General features: G+C 38.0%; 1 protein-coding gene across 2 annotated transcripts in view; it reads left to right on the top strand.

Moving 5' to 3' along the window:
* The window catches only part of rps6ka1 (ribosomal protein S6 kinase a, polypeptide 1), a 72494-nt gene that overhangs the window by 5303 nt on the left and 45712 nt on the right, over window positions 1–21479 (top strand). For both annotated transcript variants that reach the window (XM_056234026.1, XM_056234027.1), the window contains exon 2: window positions 3806–3850. In XM_056234026.1, coding sequence (XP_056090001.1) covers window positions 3806–3850 — 45 coding nt within the window. The remainder of the gene's footprint in view (window positions 1–3805; window positions 3851–21479) is intronic.

Here is a 21479-nt window from a genome sequence, read left to right as displayed (position 1 = left end):
AGGGATGAGCGCCAGCCAATGAGATTGCCCACTCCGGAGAAACCGGCATATCTTCTTAAAAGCTGAATAATTCCAGATGAACTCCGTTATTTTGACAGGAAAATACAAACAAGAATATTGTTTACATGTAGCGCGTCGATTTTGTGAGACTCTCGCTCGCTCTCTCTCTCATTGCGTGTGAGTTTACGGAACGTCACACACGGTACGTCAGATACAGATAGATACGCTAAAACATTTGCCGGAAAACTTGTCAGGCCTTGATCAGTGGACTGTAAAACACTGTAGGTTTTCTATCTGTGGTTCTCAATTAGTTTTAACCAGATTTCCACAAGTGGCGAGACCCGACTGACAAAGGTAGAAAAAAGGTCTTTAAAATCAAACATTGAACCATTAACATGACAGACTGAATAGGAAAATTGGCATTTCTAAAAGTCTCTTGATTTTTTTTAATGTTCTTAATAGCCAGTAATTAACTCACAAAACACATTGTGCTCAACAAAAAACATATCCTTTCAAGGGAACCTTTATTCAAATGTAGTTTTGTTCATGGTTTTTGGGTCTCAGTGAATTTCCATGTTAGCATCTGTCTGATTTGACTAGCTTCTTCCAAGTGGCTGATGAATTTGCAATAAAAAAGTATTAGAGTTTGGTTGGACATTAAATTTTTGATCTTAACAACAAAAGGCATTTCCCTTTCCTTTCCTCCTTTTTTTTGTTTGTTTGTTTTGCAACTGTTCTCTCCTGTCATGCACTTGTTTCATGATTGCCAAGTCACTCGAAAATTCAACCCTTTTATTTCCTTTCACATCTCTTTTTCCTTTTTTCTCACGCACGCATGCACGTGTTGTGTTTTCATGTTTTATGGAGACATTCCATAGACATAATGATTTTTATACAAACAAATGATTTTAATTCTAAACCTACCCATCACAGAAAACTTTCTGCATTTTTTACATTTTCAAAAAACATCACTTGTTATAAAAATGCCCCCCAAGGTTAACCAAAAAATGCCCCCACAAGGATTTTGGATATTGCCATCTTTTTGGGGACATTTTGTCCCCATAACAAAGGGTATATCTGAAACACACACACTAACACTTACTTTCTCTGACCTCTCCGAGGAACAGTTTGGTCCCAATTACTCAGTACATACTATTTCTGTAACAGGGTCACATTATGAGAGAGATGATGTACATTTTTTGCAGACAGCTCTTTTATCACTTTCATTTGCATTGTGTTTTCAGGAAAAGAGTTTCAGGGTCATGTGTGATCAGCGGCCCTGATCAAAAGGCTGTTATGTTGTGTTTTTACTTTAGTGCATTTTACATACACTCAAACTCCTTGCTCTCTGACTGTGTGTGTGTTTTATTGTATATTATGTGAATAATAGTTTGTTTTTCTAGAAAACCAGAAGTTGCGCTGAAGCTCTATTCCGTTTGTCCTTTTAACCTCATGAGATAATATCCTGAAAGGAAACGCATGCAGCTGATATTTTATGTTTCCGTTTCGAGATATGAAAGGTCAGAGAGATGCACAAAAAAGTAAAACAAATTGATAAGTAAATTAGCTACGAATTTCTCTCTTTCATTCTCTTTGTTGAAGGAGCTGCTATCTAACACTATCTATCAAATGTACATCTTGTATTGTAAATATTTCAATAAGCTGGATTGATCAAAATGTTGAATGCGTTAAATGTGTGCATTAATTAAGCACAGCTCATATCATATTCCCTTATCAGTTTCATTAGTATCACAGGTGTTCACAGATCACTTTGACACAGTCCGTTAATGATTTAAGCAAAGCAAATGACGTAAGCAACATATCAGTTCTTGTATGAACTGAGTTATATAAGCAGACACGTGTTATTTCTGTGCTGCTAGCATAATGAAACAAAATTGCAAAAATAATGGCTGTCTTTATCTTCTATTGTTTGGTAGATAGTCTCGCCCCAAACTCGCGCCATTGGTCAAGGTGCTCAGTGTTTTGATAAGGCCAAGTATTTTTAAACTTTTCTCCTGAGTAAACCTTAAGGATTGATTATTTTATATTGTTTTTGCAGTTAAGCTCAAGTACTTTAACATAATCTTTAAAGGGATAGCTCACTCAAAAATGAAAATTCTGTCATTTACTCACCCTAAAGTTGTTCCAAGCCTGTATGAATTTCTTTCTTCTGTTGAACACAAAAGAAGATATTTTGAAGAATATGGGTAATCAAACAGATAGGCCCATTGACTTCCACAGTATTTACATTTTTTTCATACTATGAAAGTCAATAGGGACCATCAACGTACCCATATTCTTCAAAATATCATATTTTGTGTTCAGTAGAAGAAAGAAATTCACATTGAATTATATTTGAATTATAATTACATTGACGGTAAACTGGAGCTTTTATAAGACGAGTCGTCTTAACTTCCAGAGCACTTGAGTGAATCGATCTGAAGCCAGCATAAAAAAACTAAGCTCCGACTTTGCATGTGATGAATTCTTGATCTTTGTCTGTTTTTTGTTTTTCTCTGAGCAGGCAGAATTGTTTTCTTACATTTACATTTATTCATTTAGCTGACGCTTTTATCCAAAGCGACTTACAATTGCTATATATGTCAGAGGTCGCACGCCTCTGGAGCAACTAGGGACACATTGGTGTCTCACAGTGGATTCGAACCCAGGTCTCTCACACCAAAGGCATGTGTCTGATCCACTGCGCCATCACCACCCTTCTTCCTTCCAATTCTTTTATTTTTTATTTTTGTCTCTTTCATTTCCTTCTCTTCTTGCTCAAGGTTCTGTATTGAATGAAATTGAAAGCAATCGCCTGTGCAGGATGTGATTGTGTTTTTCTGATGGTTCTTGAGAGAATTCAACGTTAGGACTGCAGAAATCAGTTGGCATGCTGATGCTGGTAATTCTACAGACAAAAACGAATAAACATGAGACATGACACACATTCTCTCTTTGCCTTTACATAGCCTATATAAATAGTTTGTTTGTGAGGTAGAGACTTACAGAATTCCATTGTGCTTTAATAAATAAAGAAACTGTTCATGTTTAGCCGAGATCAACTAGTCAGGTAAATTCTTCTCCTCGGGGGGGAAATAAAGGGGATATGCACACGAGAAAGGCTTGTCTACATGTTTTACAGTATTTGTATCTATTTTACATGTATTTGGATTCTTAGTGGGTTGTGGATTGCTCTCATCTCATCTGAATTTTTATTATTGGGCCTCAATGTTGGTCGTCTAACATTAGATACAGTTCCCAGACATGTACTCGGTCTTTTTCCTGGTCCTCTGTAAGCCTTTTTACACTGTTCTTAACTCTGGACCTATTTAAACCCTTGATTAAAGCCTGTTTTAGTCCTGGCAAAAATTGTGCAGTGCAAGATTTGTACTGCATGTTGTTTATCAACAGTCAACCAATCTGAAAAAATGTAAATGTCCTTTATTAATGTTGTACAGTGAAATCTGTGTTATAGAATTACATCTGAAGATCCAGCTTGTGGGCAGAACAGATGCTCAAGCACATTGACAGAAAGAGAGTGTGTATGTGAGTCTATATAAGCAACCAAGCCTGTATAAATGCCCCGGGCCGGGAGCCATTGATTATGTCATCTAGACATAACATGCATTTATGATTTTGACATTACAGCTGTGAGCCTTCAAGTACATGCATGCACACATGCGCACACTCATGTTTTGATAGCTAGTGCTATTATTTTAATATATGGAAAGTATTAAAAGAAGAGTAGTATTGTCCAAAGTAGTACTGCGTATGTATTAATAAATCTCTTTCTGTTCTCTTTTAGAATGGACAGAGCACCACTGAGGATGGAGTCACCGCAGATGTTAAGGTAGGACCCAGCTGACCAAGTACACAAATGCAGTTGATCTGGACAGTTATAACACTTATTCCTTTCTTCAAAAACATCTAGAAGAACTTCATGTTCTCCAGCAATTCCAAAATCAGTTTCAGATGCTACTCTTGTTTATCCATCTTTAATTTCTGGGCTTAACAATAGATACTTTTTTTTCTGCCAGTCGGCAGAGTCGGTAGTTCAGATTTTTACTTGCTCTACGAGCAATATATTCACCTGCACTAGAACTGTCTTTTATCATATTTAATATATTTTAGGTGTGACATAAAAATAAAATAAAAATTGTCCGTCATTAGAATGGCCACATGTGAGGCATTAACAGGTTATAAAGTTTATACCTATGTGGAAGCTATTTGGCCCAAATCTCATGGTACAAAAAATGAAGTGCTACTGGCTATGACTCTGACAAATGAATCCGAATCAGAAAGAGCTTTATTGCCAAGTGTGCTTGCACACACAAGGAATAGACTAGACTAAATGATAGATTAACGGCCCCGATATACTTATGGCAAAGTTCTTTTTGTTCTTAGTTTAGGGTAGAAAAGATTGTGTGAGAAGCGGTATTCTGTTAGCGAACATCCTTATGTTGCCCATGCTGTGATGTAAATATGTGCTGCGCACTTTCCTTTCAATAACAAAATAAACACAACAAAAATGACAGTGGTGAGAAAACTCGCAGTCACAGTGTCTCTTTCAATTAGAATTACAAAAGCCGCGTTTCCACCGCAATTACCAGGAACTATTTGTCCCAGGAACTTTTTTCATAGGAACTGTTTTTGCCCCAGAACGGTTGCTCACTGCGTTTACACCGTGGACTAAAGTACCGGGAAGATTAGTCTGGTGACGTTGAACTGCGTGCGACTGCTCCTCCCAGTCTGCGCGTACTTGTTTTGAGTTTTAAGTATTGAGGAGATTCAAGCTGTGCTGCTTTTGTGTGCGATCTATTGGTTTACTAACGAGGTAATTAACAAAACGGCAGAAAAGAGATGGACACTAATACCAAAGCGTATTCATTTCAGAAAGCTCGTAATGCTAGATAGACACAACGTTTGTTATCAGCTATAGCGGACATGACCGTGAGATGGATGGGACGAACGCGCGCCATCCGGCAGAGAGAACAAGGTAAGAACCAATCAGCATGTTCAGCGCACAAGTCCCACCCCGAAAGTTCCTGAACTCTGAAAAAGTACTACCTCGCCAGCAGGGACTTTCTGGGGGGGAAATTTTTACCCGGAACTTCATTTAGACCCTGGTTCCTGCGGTGTAAACACACGGAGTACCACCCCAAAGTTCCTAGTTCCTGGGGAAAGTTCCTGCGGTGGAAACGCGGCTATAGTTCTACTATAAAGTGACTTTCCAGTGTGTTCATGTTTTTACTCCCTAAACAGAAGAAATGAACCAGAGAAAATGTCCATGTTAAAGAAGGCGGAGCTTCAGAGCACACTTACCTATTACGTAATCGCCAATAATGGTAATTTGAAGGCGTTTATTGGCAAGCTGTTTCAAACTCCAGAAATGAACACCAAACAATCTTTGCTTTGGCCTGGTTTTGTTAGAAATGACATTACACAAGTTTATTCTTTAATTTCGCTTGAAGTATATTGGGGCCTTAAGACTCTTCTCCGCTTCTCAAATACATAAAACGTTAGCCTTGTATATTATAGTGTTTCTTGAGTAAAGAAAACACTGTACTTATTCAAACAACCAGTTCTTTATTTACCCTTGCATTGCAAACATGCAGAGACAGTCCAAAATGTGTGCAGCACTTCATTCACTATTGAGGCAGGGTGGAGTTAGGAGGTTTTACAGACAGTTTGAGGATCCAATGGAGTTACGAGCTTTAGTCAGAAGCTTTTTTTTAAATGCTTTTCATTGGTTAAATATTTGCAAAACCCATTGACAGATGTAAAGCATAACCAATAGTAATATGAAAAAAATTGACATGAAATGAAAATGAGATTCGAGGTTTCTGCCCGACAGTGACAATTTTTTATAAAAATCACTTTTTCACAAATCAATTTGTCTCTTGTTCTGATGAAATGAGGAAATTTGTAGGTAAAAATAGATTTGATTTGTGATCTCATGTTTGAGCCAATTGTTGATTGCCATGTTTAAGAGACCTCAGAGCCGCTTCTGTCTCACAGGAGTGTCTAGGGTATATTGGCAGCTTTCTGAATCAATCAATGGAACAAGTGCTAAAAGAATTCAGTCTGGATTTCTGGCTCAGAGACTCAGAGGCCTCTTTGTGTGACTTAAGGGGTTGAATTACTCATAGCCTATCTGTTCCAGGGTCCATCTTGACTTTTTGCAGCCTGTCTGTCTTACTGCATGGGGAAAGCTTCTCTCTCCCTCATGAATCCCTGCATTTGTTGTGTTTTTATGTGTAACATGAGCCTGATGTGATGGACAGAGAAGACAGCCTGTCTCCTCCTCCAGAATGTGCTTTTCTCTGTCTTTCTGAATGGTGAGCTCACCTCATAACTGTAGTGAAACCCAGTCAAGGTCCTGTAATGCTTTAGACCCCAGAGACTGCAGCCAGATATTTTTGGGCCTTTAATTTAGCCTGTCCAAAGACAAAATTATGAGAATAATCAATCAGCATTTGCTTGAATGTGACTAATTCTTTAAGTGTTTGTATTTCCTGATGTTTCTTGACCATGATTGCATAATCATAATTTATGTTTGTTGGATTATCATGATGAAGTTAGGATGTCTATATTGCAGATCTTATGAAATGCTCAATTTCTAGCGTGGTGTGACTGAATCAATGAAAAAGTTTAAACTTAAGAAATTACATTTTGCTTTAGGGGTTGGGAATCGATTCCGATTCCGCCAAACGATTCCGGGTTTCGGTTACGGTTCCCATTCAATAAAAATTATTAAAACAACTAATTAAAAAATAGTAGTAAGGGAAAAATGCACAATCCTTTTTGTGTTTATTTCTTATACTTGTCAAATGAGTTTAACAGACTGGTAATGTCAACAAATTCAACATATTAATTATTTAGCAATTTTTGCAAAAATAATATAAATTGGATTTTGATTACAGGCTTACCGTAGTGATTCAGGATAATAATACAAAAACACGGTTTGAAAAAAGGCATTCATGATGTACTCGCTCATTATATAAATTTTGTGAATTCTTAAAGGGGTCATATAATAGTACATGCACTTTTTCAAGTTGATTGTACTGAAATTTGTGTTGGCAGTGCCTGTACACAACCATCATATAATGATAAAAATCTATCCAGTGTTTTTGTTTTAATCTCCTTATATGTTTTACCCTGCCTCAAATCGAGCCGTTCGACCGTGTGACGTCACACAGTCGGACGCCCCTCCCACGATTGTTGATTGACAGCAGCGTTTCAACAGAGACCCGCACTGAGCGAGCTGTCATCATAGTCCGGCATTGTTGATACGCTGGAGCAGAATGGCGTCTAAGCGATTGTGGTGTTCTGTTCTTGGGTGTAATAACAAACACAGCAGTCATTTTGATGTTCCTAAATCTGAACCGCTGAAGACACAGTGGCTGAGTTTTGTTTTCGAAGGGAATATTCCCCACGAGCAACGTCAATGCTTTCATGTTTGCGCGATTCGCGAATCTTTTCGCAGACTGCTTTATAAACGAGGATCAGTATAAAGCTGGTTTTGCTAAGAAGCTGCTCCTAAAAAAAAAGAATCGGTACCAACTATTCGTGTCCCTGCTGCACCTCCAGAAGAAGTGAGTGTAAAGTTTTATTAACCTTTTATATTAATCTTTGCAAATTGCTTGCACGCTTCACGATGAATGCGGCTAAGGTTTACACTCAGGGTACATTACAGCATGTTTTCTATGTACGACGTTCTCAATATAATTCATAATCCCACGTTTATAATGAACAACGCGTTATGGTTATTGTGTTATTACAAACTGAGTACGTACTTATACATCAGTAAACGCATAGCGTTCGTACATCTCACTAAGTTACTCTACCCTGCCAGTAAACAAAGATAGATCAAAGTTACATTATGTTAACCAACCATTCAGAAACGTCCTGTTCGAGCCTTAATTGTCTAACTTCTTTGCGGCCGTCATCTTGTTCTGGGTCCGACTCCGGTTCAAACTGATGTGGTTGCACAGATGTGTCCTCAGAGACTCCCGCTGCCATTCTTTCTCCAAAATATATCCTCAACTGTTGTCAAGGCAACACTCCATGTGCATTGTGTCAAAACGCCCGCAGAACAGAGGGGCGGAGTGAGCGAAGCTCATGATCATTTAAAGGCATATGCACTGAAACGGCGTGCTGAAAACAGAGCTGTTTTTGACCAGTTAAAATGAGTGTTTTCTTACAATACTAATGAGAATTTTTAATTAAAGTATATTACAAACTTTTCATTTAGACCCTAAAGAATCAAATTAACTTGTATGAAAATGGCATTATATGACCCCTTTAACACAAAAAACTGAATGTTTATGAATGTTTTGAAGCATCAGATGTAATCGATACACTCGTTATTTGAAGGCAGCGACTTTCAATAGGTTTTGGTTGACCGTAGACATCAGTGTTTCTACTCGAACTACAAACTTATCTCAGTACTTATGTGATCGTTTGAATATTTGTAACACAGAAATATTGATACTGTGTGGTTGAAAAGACTGTGTTTTGACAGATTTGACAGACATTCAAAACAGATTTGAATGTGCCGGTGTGAAGTTTTTGTCATTTTATAAGAATAAGATCACGTGGGTGTTTGAATCGGGATCGAGATCTTTTTAAGATTATTCGTGCAGCTCTACTGTCTTTATACTCTCTCTCTGCGTTGATATCTGACGCAAAATGTATATGAGTAGCGCGAGGGCTTTTCAGTGCATTCATTACTATTTTAATATTCATGAGGTGAGACGTCGCTATTAAAGGATAAGCTCCCAGCCCACACATCGCACCAGAACCGTTTTCAGATCTGAAACTTTCGCACGATTACAGTATTTTTCAACCGGTAAATATTCTCGGTTCCCAACTCTAATTAGGGGTTGGTGGGGGGATCTTCCCTAAAATATCATATCACGATCATATAACAAACAATCACGATCTGAATCGCGGACATAAAAGATCACGATCTCTACGATTCGCTTGGAAAAGTAGATCGTGGACCTCTTCTAGATCGATCACGATATAAATGGTCAGATCGCCCACCCCTATTAAGCATAAAATTTATAAAAAATTTGGACCATTAAGATTTTTTTTTAATATTTGTTAAAGCTGCAGTCCATAGTTTTTCCCTTTTTTTCGCCATCTCTGTTCGAAATCTGCAATTCCAGTTATTCGCGGAATTATCAACGAATTATCAACGCCGGTGTGGATATTGGCATTCGGAATCACAGATTCTACTTTTTGGAAGTATGACCAACATAAGAATTTTCACCAGAAAATGTCATCTGAACAAGTAAGTAACATCCACTTTTGTTCTGACCAACTAAGGGGAAAAAAGCATTGCTGTAAATCACGCTGATTAAATCTAACGATCGCTTATCATATCACGTCAAACCGTGCAAATTATACTTTGTTCTCAAATTGTTAATGTTCAACATCAGCATTGCGTGACTACATTTAATGCCCTTTCGATATTATCCTTGTTTTCGCATGGGTCCGGTTGCAGTCTCTTTTTTTCTGTAGCCACTCCGAAGTCTGAACGAAGTCTTTTGCATTTTACAATGGGTGAATCTCCAGTTGTCACTGGTGATTGTCGTTTGAACCTTTCTGGATCCGTTAAATTAATACGTTTAATTATATCAAGTGCTGTGAGAAAAGGCTATAAATCTCCACCTCCAACATCCTCACATGCAAAATAGCCTACTAGCCGGGACTCCTTCTTTATGTGTACAGATGTGACGTAATGATGTAAAGACATGCTCGAATATAAAATCACTGTACAAAGTTAACTGTCTGCCACAACTGCAAATGGCTGGTGAACTAAATATTAGGATATTTCTTATTTGCCTTTTTTTTCTTTTTTCTTTTTTTTTGTATTTCATTAAAATATACATACTTTGTTGTTCCATCATTTATTTTATGATTTTCACATTACAGTAATGAGAATTTGGGGTTGTCTGTAACTGTCAAGAAAATATTGTCACAGTTTAATGTTCAAAATATGTCTTAATTCTTTTGATTTTAGGGGTGACATTTGACCTGGACATGTTTTCAAATGCTGAAACATATTAACAGAACTAGCGCGGCACACCAGACACAGTGATAACAGGCTGAGCCCGTGATTCATGAGGCCATTACTGCTGGCCGATCCACCAACTCACGATCTGTCACTGGTCCCTTTGATACATGCTGATTGGTTGTTGTTGTGGGAAGACTTAACATAAATCACACAAGTTTTTATTTTATTTTATGTCAGCAAGGAGTCGTTGGTGAGGGTCGTTTAACCGGTGATGAACTTAGATGTGATCTATGGTCGTCATAAATACAGAGAAGTCGATCTGTTTGGAAGGACAGAGTTGACAAAACAATCCAGCTATAGCTAAGCAAAACATGGCCACACACACACAAAAGCAGACATATTATGACAAATTTACTGTGAATACTTCAAAAGCCCTTAGCTAAGATCACTTGTCACTGTTTGCTAATTGTGTTTTGAGATGTGTGGATAAATGGATGGATTTCTGCCTTGACTTTAGTCTCTCTATGCAGTTATTTTGAAGCATCCTTTCCATCTTTGTTAAGGGAACATCATGTCTAGGTCTAATAGAATGGTTGATGCGTGGGAACGAGTGTTGAACCGATGGATGTAGGAGATCAATTACAAAAAAAGAACAGAAACTGCTAATGAGGTGAAGTCTGTTGCCCTTTATTTTTTTTCTCCTCAGTGCTTTGATATTATTTGGCCTTGTTAAATCTGAAGTGTTACAATACTTTCTCCTCCTCTCCCAGTTTAATATGGGTAGAGATATATCAAACAATAAAAACGGTTGCTCTGTTTGTTTGAGCATCCCGACCAGCCTGACACGGCAACAATGGCTCAACCAATAGTACCTATGCGTTTGGGGACGGGGCTATCTGGAGTGTTTGGGGAAACCCCTTTGGAAACATCGTTGTTTTTTTTGAGGATGGTAGTGTTGCAAACATAATGCACGTCCGCCTTTAAATGTTCATTTCTCAATATAAAATTATAAAAAGCAGTTTAATCATTGTAATTTATAATAAATATGTTCAGACAGAGTTTTTCAAGAGGCCCATCTTGACACGGATCTAGACTAGAGCCCTATTTTGTCTTCAGCTGTAGAACCCAGGCTTAAGGATCAATATTGTGCATGAACGCTGCTAATAATACACTTCCCCTGAGAGAGCAGACAGGAATAAATAGCTGCTTGTCCAGGAATCTTTGTCAGCCTGGGTCTTTAGTTGAGCAGAGTCAAGAGTAACATGTCAGAGCCACAAGAGACAGTCTTGGGTGATAAGAACAGAGCATTTAATGAGACCTTATCATCCCTATTTCATGTAATTTTTCAACTTCTCACTTTCATGCCACTTGCTTGCCTACTTTAGCTTCTCATCATCTCTTACTTCCTCTCTTTTTAAATGTCCATCTTTTTGTTCATGTTTTCACACATTGTCAGAAATTAAGATGCACATGGCTGATATGGCAGTCGTCTTGGACGCTTAAAAATGTTGTTATAAATATCCTTATTTTTAATACTTTTTTAATGAGAGAAACATTACTTGAGTGCACCTGTAACTTTTTTTTATTTAGTGGCATCGTTTGGCATCAATAGTTTGGCAGGGACTTAAAAAAATAATAATAATAATTTGTGAGGATTTTTTCCCTAATAATATAAAAACTGAATCAGTTAACTGAAATAGTTTTCATTCAGAACCATAATTGCTGTTATCCATAAAATCAAACCAACATCAAATACAAGTATATATAATGCACAAGATATAATAAAGTCATAAAAGCTTTTCTGAAATATTTAAATATTTTTCCAATCCCTGTGATAAATCATGCAGTTCTTGGAACTCTATAAGGAACTCATAATATATCTCCTATTAATATATTTGTATATAATAACTTGAAACATAAATAATAAATAATTTAAAGCTTAGCTTCATACGGAGTCTTTGATGCTGTAACATTGTGTCTATTATTATTTTTATGAATTAATTTGTCTTTTTTGTTAGCCCAAGTTAATTTCTGACCCTGTTTTGTCATTTTGTGAAACATACATCAGATATAAAAAACAAATTGGTTAAAGGACTTTTCCTTTGAACCAAGTGCACACAGAGCTTGAAATCTTGCGTCAGTTTCCATTGTGAGCCTCGGTATAAATTGGCTGTGGTGACTGTCAGATCTCATCTTCACATAAGGTGAGCCTCCTCTGTCCCAAGGAATTTTTTTTCTTTTTTCCCCAAGTTAAAGTTAGGCAGTTCCTGAAAATTGTCAGTGTCCAGACAGTTTAATAAGAAGATATTTTATACATACAGTCAACTTCGCATATACAGGCAGAAGCCATCTTTGAAAGATGGCTTCTGCCTGTAAACGTGAAGTTGACTGTATGTATAAAATATCTTCTTATTAAAGCTCCAGTCCGTAACTTTAAGTTAAAAATAATCCAACATAATTATATTAAAAAAAACTTATTCTGCCAGTGGTCAAAACTATCTGCTTGCCATAGCTAGATTCAAAACGGTTAGCTTGTAATAATGATTTTAATTCCAGTGGTACTGGTGGGTTTCCGCGGGAAATTCGAGCATGTCTTTGCGTCATTACGTCACACCCATACACATAAAGAAGGAGTTTCGGCTAGCCGGCTATACTGCGCGTGACGAGATGTTTAGATGTATAGACTTTTCTCGCAGCACTTTACATGATTAAACTTATGGCATCCAGAAAGATCCAAACAACAATCATCAGTGTCAACTGGAGATTCAGCAGTTATAAAACCCAAAAGACTTCGTACTTCAGATTTAAGGTGGCTAGAGAAAGAGAAAGAAACCGTCTCATGCGAACACAAGGATTAAACATCGGCGGGGCTTTTGAAAAGTGCGTGAACTCCGTGTTTTGAAGGGGTTCAAAACGGAAAAAGAGACGGCTTTTTTCTGCTGAACAAGTAAGACATTTCAATAGTTCAATCGTGTAACAGTACGTTTTCTTAATTCACACAGTTATGGAGTTTCCTTTGTTGTGTCTTTCTCGTTTTGCTATTATGGAGAATATGAATTCTGAACTACACAGGTAACCATAAAACACATTAAATTTAACATTAGTCACGCTATGCTGATGTGATGTTGTTAACATGAATTTGAGAACAAAGTAGGCTATAATTTGCACGGTTGCTGTAAATCGCGTTGATTAAATCTAACGAAGCTTATCATGTCGAATGCTTTTTCCCCCTTAGTTGGTCAGAACAAAAATGGATGTTACTTACTTGTTCAGAAGACATTTTCTTATGAAAATTCTTATGTTGGTCAAACTTTCAAAAAGTGAATCTGTGATTCTGTATGACAGTAGGCTATCCACACAGCGCGGTGACTGACAGCAGCACTCGCCTCAAAGCACTGTGTTCATCCGCGCTGTTTCATGCCGATTTACAACCCACGTAAAGATGATAATTCCGCGAATCACTGCAGTTACAGATTTCGAACAGACAGATGGCGACAAAGAGGAAAAGTTACGGACTGGAGCTTTAAACTGTCTGGACACTGACAAAGTTCTCAATGCTTCGGTTTGAAGGTAGGGACCCTCATTATGCTACCGTGCTAGTGTGGGGCTATTTTGAGCCTTGTTAGTGGTATTAACAAGCGATTTTTATTTGTCATTACTCCATGCCCAATATACTAGCGTTATACTAGCTTTATAGGCTTAACTGTTTTTAGAGATAAAACTATTTACATTCGATAATCATGAAAACAAATCTCAGATAACGGTTGACTAGGTAACAATGTGTAATTAGACCAAAGGTTCATTTTGCGCCGGAGTTCTCCTTTAATGGCAATGACTCTGACTGTTGCTGTTGATACAAGTGTGATCATTTGAGCAGAACTTGGTTTATATATAGGATTTTAAAATCAGCTAATCTGACGAATCTTTAACTCATTTCTTGTAATTCGTGAATTATTTATGAATATTTTCCATTATTTGTGCCCTCGCCCTGTAGTCAAAACATGCTCATTTTGTTTAAGGGTTGTTCCTCGTGCCTGGATTAAGTTGATCATGTCCTCGACCTCCCCCGTTTCTTCTCTTTTTCTGGCCCAACATAATCATGCTGATAGCACCCAATATCTAGCATGAGCTCCAAAAACTGCTTAGATTCAGATTTTTTTGTTTTTTTTTGTTATACCGTCTTACCAGAGTAATTCACCAGGATTCGTTTAACAAGGTGCAAAGCGGGGCTTCACAGTAAGGACTGCCCAGTGGTCCAGGGCCGGCGTGAATGACGCTCGGGCCAGTTGACGGAAATGTCAATTGCCCGATCGGGCCAGTGCTGCCAAAAATGATGTCAAAATGGCCATCTTGGCGAGTATCCTCATAAAAACAGTCAGTTATGTCTTAAGTGAATGTAAACGGTTACGAAAGAAATCGCATGTGTAACTACATTTGGTCATTAAAGTGACCGCCGTCTAATATTCCTGCGGCTGTCTGTGTCATAAAGTTAATCAAACAACAAAGGACAAAGAAAAAATCACTCACTGCTCTTGAATGAAGAATTTATGTAACTATAATAAGGATTAATCTATCTATTATATACAAATTATAGTGAAGACTATGCAGTGTTATTTTACATTTGATTACTTTATTCAATTTCTGTACCTGATAGCCCTACCTGAAAATCCCGACCGGGCCAGTCGGAAAAATCTGTAGCGTAGAGCCCTCAAAGTATCTCATTTTTTCTGTTTTCATCTTCACTTCTCCGGTGATGAAAGACAGAGCTCTTCTCAGTCACCACTCTGATTTCTGCTAGTGACTTTGGCCAATTTAAGGAGTCATTTACAAAGCCATTGCAGAGATTGGAACAAAATCAAAGGCTTGTGTGAAAATTGAAAGCGAGAAATTGGTCCTGTACGAGACAGTTCAGGTCTAGAGAGCAGCAGAAGTACTAAACTATGAGTCAATTCCATATGATGGATGTATCTGGCCTTGTGGTACAGTTTAGTCCTCTTGGCTCCACTTTCTGTGAGTGTATTTGCTGAAAGTCCAAGCTGTTCTGTCTTCTGTTCTGTTTCTCTCAGAGCTGAGGTTTCCAAGTGCAGGAACGCCCCTCTGGGAGAAGTCGAATCATTTCTTCTGTTTATGAAGTGCTGTCAGAACTTCTGCTCATTCTTTAGAGAGCCAGGAGAAAAATAAACTAATTATAACACAGATGTGGTTTAACGCATAAAAGCTGGAAATTGGAGTATATCCAAAATATAATTTTGAAATAACTTTTTTTTCAGATCTGTTCCATCATGATGATCCAATTGTTTTAAAATCTCTTTTCAAGTGATTTAGGAATTAAGTGAGAAATGTCACCTGTTGTCTTCATTTTTAACATTTTTGCAAAATTTACATCTATTCTTTTGTTGACCAGCCTGCAGGGACTTTTAAATTGAGCTGAGAGCGTTATGTAAGTTGTATCAACCTGACATTTTTAACTTCATACCCCTAAAAAAATATTAAAATTAATTTTAATTTAAAAACAAGCAATTGTCTTTGTGTAACTGCATTTTTTGTTGCATAAATGTAAACGGGCCAATCAAATGATCATTACAGTACATCATTAGTGCACATTTAGACTCTTGTATCTTTATTAATTCCTGCTCAAATTCCTTCACTTATAGTCCTCCTTTTGCTATTTCACTGGATTTTAAAATCCCTCGACACATTCATGCGGTTGTTTGCTTCCTCCATAATAGATGTTCACATGATGTGTTGTCCTGTTTGTTAGAAAATGTTGTTAAATTGATGAATGTTGCCCCTGTTGTGTTTTTGCTGTGTGCCGCTTTGCTGACTATATTGACCTTGTTGTCATGGTGTTTTATAATCGGCATGGCAACAGCATGAGGTTTCGATGCATTAAAAAGAGATGGAGAGAGAAACAAGCATGTTGAAACATTGTGGCTCATTATCAGTTGTCAGAGTTAGAGTAAAATGTTTTTAATGAACGCTTGTTCATAAATACTGACTATTGACACTAATGAGAGAATGGAGTCTTGCCATAAAAATGGTTTGTGAGAGAGAGGTGTTTGTGTTAACGTGAGAGAGGTTGATGGATGTAGAAGCGCTCTGTTAAAATAAACATGCACAATGTGCACCATGATATCAACATTCATTTACAGTATTATCGTTTTCAAACTCTTACAATATGTTTTCCAGCTAAAGGCAAAAAATCCAATGTAATGCAATGCAGCCTCAGTGAAGTGAAATATGGCTGTTCACACAAACTTGTTCTTGTGTTTGTTGAAAATATATGTGGTGGTGTGGTTTTTGTTTTTCAAACCTTGCCTAAACTCTGTGCCTGTTTGAAGACTCTTGAATATTTGATAGAAGCTCTTTTGCTTACACAGCAGAAGAGACTTTGGGCTCTTAATTACGCACCACTAACTGTCACCTACACTTACACAAATACTCTAAGCAGATCTTAAGTCACTGTCAATGCATTCATTATTTATTTGTCCATGTTTATTTGTGCATAAACTCAAAAGTTTGGTTTTGGTATTATAATTTTGAAAGAAGTCTCCTGCTCACCAAGGCTGCATTTATTTAATAAAGTCAGTAAAAATAGTAATATGGTGAAATATTACAATTTAAATTATTCCTGTGATGGTAAAGCTGAATATTCAGCAGCCATTACTCCAGTCCTCAGTGTCACGTGATCCTTCAGAAATAATTTTAATATGCTCAACAAGAAACATTTATTATCAATACTAAAAACAGTTGTGCTGCTTAATATTTTTGTGGAAACTATACATTTTGTTCAGGTTTTTGTTTTCTTCAGATTTTAATTAAACGGCATCATGAAAAGCCTGAATAAATGCAGAGAATAAAATACATTTTAACTGCGGAGAGGAATATTCTCAATGAATAATGACTTGCATTAAATATTTTAATGTAATATTTTAATGTTGCTTTTTTCATAATTTTTAGAGATTTACACCCATTGTCTATTTTCTTTGTATTCCATGTAAGCAGCTTGGACATTTCTACCAAACAACCCGTTTTGCATTCAGCTGAAGAAAGTCATGTGGGTTTGAAACAACATGAGGTTGAGTAAATGATGCCAGAATATTAATTTTTGTGTGAACTATCTCCTAGCTCTGTGAAATTTCTAATGTAGGTGGGATTTAACTTGGGACCTTTTAAATGCAACACTACAGTGTGAAAGGGGGGTGGGGGGTGGGGGGGGGGGGGGGGGGGGGGGGGGGCTTTTTAGTCTGAAACTGAGTCTGTGTGTGTGTGTGTGTGTGTGTATTCCCATTGGAAAAGGGAGGGTTGGGTAATAATGTCTTTTCCATTGGTGTGAATTTGATTAGTATGCACTCTTATGTTAGATAATGGCCTTTTAGGTTCAATCAGCACAGCTGGCGTGCCTTACCATAGCGTGAGTGTGTATGTATCTGTGTTTAAGCCTTGCACACATTGAGTTAGTGTTATAGAAGTCTATGTGTGTTTTTGAAAACTGTGTGTGTTTAAAGAGAGGTTTTGATATCACTTTCAGCATCTGAGTGAAATCTCTTTGAGGTCATCCTCCCTAAAGAGGAACTTTTGTGCTTGCTAATCAATTTTTCAGCAGTCTCTGCCGCTTTGTGGCGCTCCCCGGCACTGATGTTATCTGATGCCCTTAGCCTGAAGCGTGTTTGAACCCTGGTCTGTGGATGAGAGCGTGTTTCTCGTGATCTGTCTAATTTCTTGCAAATCACAGGCTTAAAGGGTTAGTTCTCCCAAAAATGAAAAATCTGTCATTAATTACTCACCCTCATGTCATTCCAAACCTAAGACCTACGTTCATCTTCGGAACACAAATGAAGATATTTTTGATGAAATCCTAGAGCTTTCTGAACCAGCCATAGACTGCAACGCTATTACCACTTTCAAGGCCCAGAAAGGTAGTAAAGACATCTTTAAATAGTCCATGTGACCACAGTGGTTCAACTTAATGTTATGAAGCGACAAGAATACTTTTTGTGTTAATATTTGTTTTCTCTTCCGTGTCAGTCTCTGATGCGCTTCACGTCGTAAACACAGTGCAACGCTTCCGGGTTCTACATCAGAACACCGGCTCATTATTGGCCGGCTCCTGCGCCAGCACCACACATATGCGTCGTGGTGCTCATGTGAACAGTGTCAGCGACTGACACGGAAGAGAAGAAATTGTTGAATAGTCGTTTTTTTTTTGCACAACAATTTAAAAAGTTTTAGGCTTATTTGTTGTTTGATAGTAGTGCTGCACGATTAATCATATCGTAATCGCGATGTCAAGCCTATGCGATTATATGGCGCAAAATACTGCGATTTTATATGAAATAAACAAATTAGGGCTGTTAACGCAGCATCTGTTATTTTTTGTCATCCTTTGGCTAGTGTTACATGATCCCGCTCTTATTCATGCGAATGCTTTAAACCATTCAGTGAGACAAGTCAAAAGAGAGCGCGCTGCCTGTGAATGTCCTGACTGAAAGATACGCGCCAGTATCATGTGCATGCACAGACAGCCAGAATACAGTTCTCTTTCCGCTTGAAGTGAACGAACAATAACACACACAATTATGCCAAAATATCATTTGTCGAGTGTCTTCATAACATAAGAGCAGTCTTATTCTCTCACAACTCTTTACGACCATCATAAGGCGCGTGTGAGATCCGCGTCTCTGTCAGCAACTCTTAAAGGACCAGCATCCAATAATGCTTTCTGTCAGTAAAGTTAATCAAAGAACAAAGGAAACAGAGAAAAACACTCACTGCTCTTGACCAAAAAACTTGTGTAGCTTTAAATAGGATTTTAGTCCATATAATTTATCATTTATGCAGCGCAGACTGTTTGATAACTTTATTCAATTTATGTATACGTCCTACCTGTTAGACAGGAAGAGCACAGGTAAATATGACATTTATTATGGGTTTATGTGAGGATTGTTTGAAGTTCACTTAAAGGTGCTATATGGAACTTTTCTTCTAAAATGAATCCTTTTTTTATTGCCTGTGTGTGAAGGGGTTGTAATCACACATTACAATGATCCACTTGTCGGGTTTTGCTATTACCTCTGAAGGCCAATATTCATATTTATATGTGAAGTCTCCGGGTCGGATTTACCGCGAAATCCATCGGATGTGACGTGCATGCGCGCTCCCGAGCCGCTCTCCTTATATACAGTCTACGCGACCGACGGCACTGCAGCTGACGACATGGAGTCTGATAACACCCAAAAACGACCTGCCTCCAGCACAACACACACTCCAACACTAACTCCACATAAATATAAAAAACAAAACAAAGTTTTATCTGCTGAAGCTCGTCAGGCCAAACGTGATTCTGATCGACTCAGGACGAAAACACGGAGCAACATAGACAGAGCTTTTGAATTATTAGTAAACTCAAATGAAATAGCAAGGTAAACTACATGAGACATGGAATGAATACAAAAGACTGTTCCAGGATAAGAAAAGGTGCTTTAGGATACTTGTATTATGTACTAGATCTACGTTATAGATCGTTACGCTATAACGTAATTCATCCCACTATCATATTGTTTATAATAAACATTTCCAGACACGTTCAGTACAGTAATGTTACTTCCTACTGTCTTACTGTTACACTGACATTGTTCAGTCTAGTTCACTAACCGTTTTCGTTATCATTATGATACATTCACCTATGTTGACATTGTTGATTGTGAAAGATACACGAATAGTTAGTGAAATGCCGTAGGCTATGCTAGATAACATCACATGTCGGCTAAATGCAGTCAATGTAACGTTATCATGGTACGAGCATGGAGCATTAGCATTAGCATCAGTGGGAGTTTACATGAGTTTCCAGCATGTTGTGTGATGCTTTCGCCGTTGCGTTGAAAGTCTCCGTGTGGCCGGTAGTGAATGCTCGCTCCTGAGATCGCACACACACACGAGCACGAGCGCTCTTGTTGCAATCTGAAACATCACCACTAGAGGCCGCTAAAAGTTCCGTAGAGCACCTTTAAATTAAAATTAAATACATTTTTATCCAGACATCAATGGGTTATTGATCATTATAGGTGTTATCAATCATTTAGTTGTTGTTGCTAGTTTGAGTTGAGAAATACACATTTCAGAATTATCACTAATCTGTGTGTGCATTTTGCTTTAGAACCAAGCAAGTTGACTCATGAAACCATTTGTTTATTATATCGCAATCGCATATCGCAATATTGACCTCAATAATCGCAATATGACATTTTCCCCAAATCGTGCAGCCCTATTTGATAGGCTGAAGACTGAAGAGAATGGAACACGCTGGAATATTTGCTGGAATACACAAACATTGTCAGAAAAAGCTTTTTGTCAAATAAAGAAAAATAAAAATGATGCGCGTTTTTGCTTGTAATCACTTACAAGTTTGAAATATAAAAAATCTAACAACGAATAGTTATACTAATATAGTATATATGCTATACTAGTACTACTAATTACTACTATGAATTATGATACTAATAACAATATAAACCACACTAAGGATTGATGAGCTGCTGGGTTCATGAATATCATCACGTCTGCGTTTGCGCATTAGTTTCTGCTTGCTCAAAGCTGAATAATTCCAAATGAACTCCATTATTTTTACAGGAAAATACAACAAATAATATAATTTACATGTAGACGTCATGTACACTTCAATTCTGCGTGGTATGTAAGACTCTCTCTCTCTCATCGAGTGCGTGAGAAACACGGAGCGCTCTCAGCAGTGACAGCACGTCATGCGCCTCAGTGTTTACTGCGCGTCAAATACACTGTGTATTCATTGAGATGAACTGATATAGTGGGCTTTACGGATCACTTGACGGAGAGCGACACTCTCAAGCGCTCAGTCAGTGTTCGGCGAGATGGGCGGATGAAAATCTGTGTGTACCAGTTCCAGATTGTAGAGGTAGTTACTCGTTTAGCGATAAACTTCACCTCAGCTTCACGTCCGCTTTCCGCCATGCGCGTGAGCTGCGAACGATATTGATTCGATATATCGTGCACCCCTAGTGTGGTCCTGGTCAAGACAATCTCCTGAACTCCAAACTGAATGTCAGAATGGGAAAGAAAGGTGATTTAAGCAATTTTGAGCGTGGCATGGTTGTTGGTGCAAGACGGGCCAGTCTGAGTATTTCACAATCTGCTCAGTTACTGGGATTTTCACGCACAACCATTTCTAGGGTTTACAAAGAATGGTGTGAAAAGCGAAAAACATCCAGTATGCGGCAGTCCTGTGGGCGAAAATGCCTTGTTGATGCTAGAGGTCAGAGGAGAATGGGCCGACTGATTCAAGCTGATAGAAGAGCAACTTTGACTGAAATAACCACTCGTTACAACCGAGGTATGCAGAAAAGCATTTGTGAAGCCACAACACGCACAACCTTGAGGCGGATGGGCTACAACAGCAGAAGACCCCACCGGGTACCACTCA

This window comes from Rhinichthys klamathensis, unplaced genomic scaffold (genome assembly GCF_029890125.1).
Source record: "Rhinichthys klamathensis goyatoka isolate OS25496 unplaced genomic scaffold, OSU_Roscu_1.1 h1tg000387l_1, whole genome shotgun sequence".
NCBI classification, from domain to species: Eukaryota; Metazoa; Chordata; class Actinopteri; order Cypriniformes; family Leuciscidae; genus Rhinichthys; species Rhinichthys klamathensis.
The sequence above is the reverse complement of the archived record's forward strand: the minus strand, read 5'-3'. Positions and strand labels throughout refer to the sequence as shown.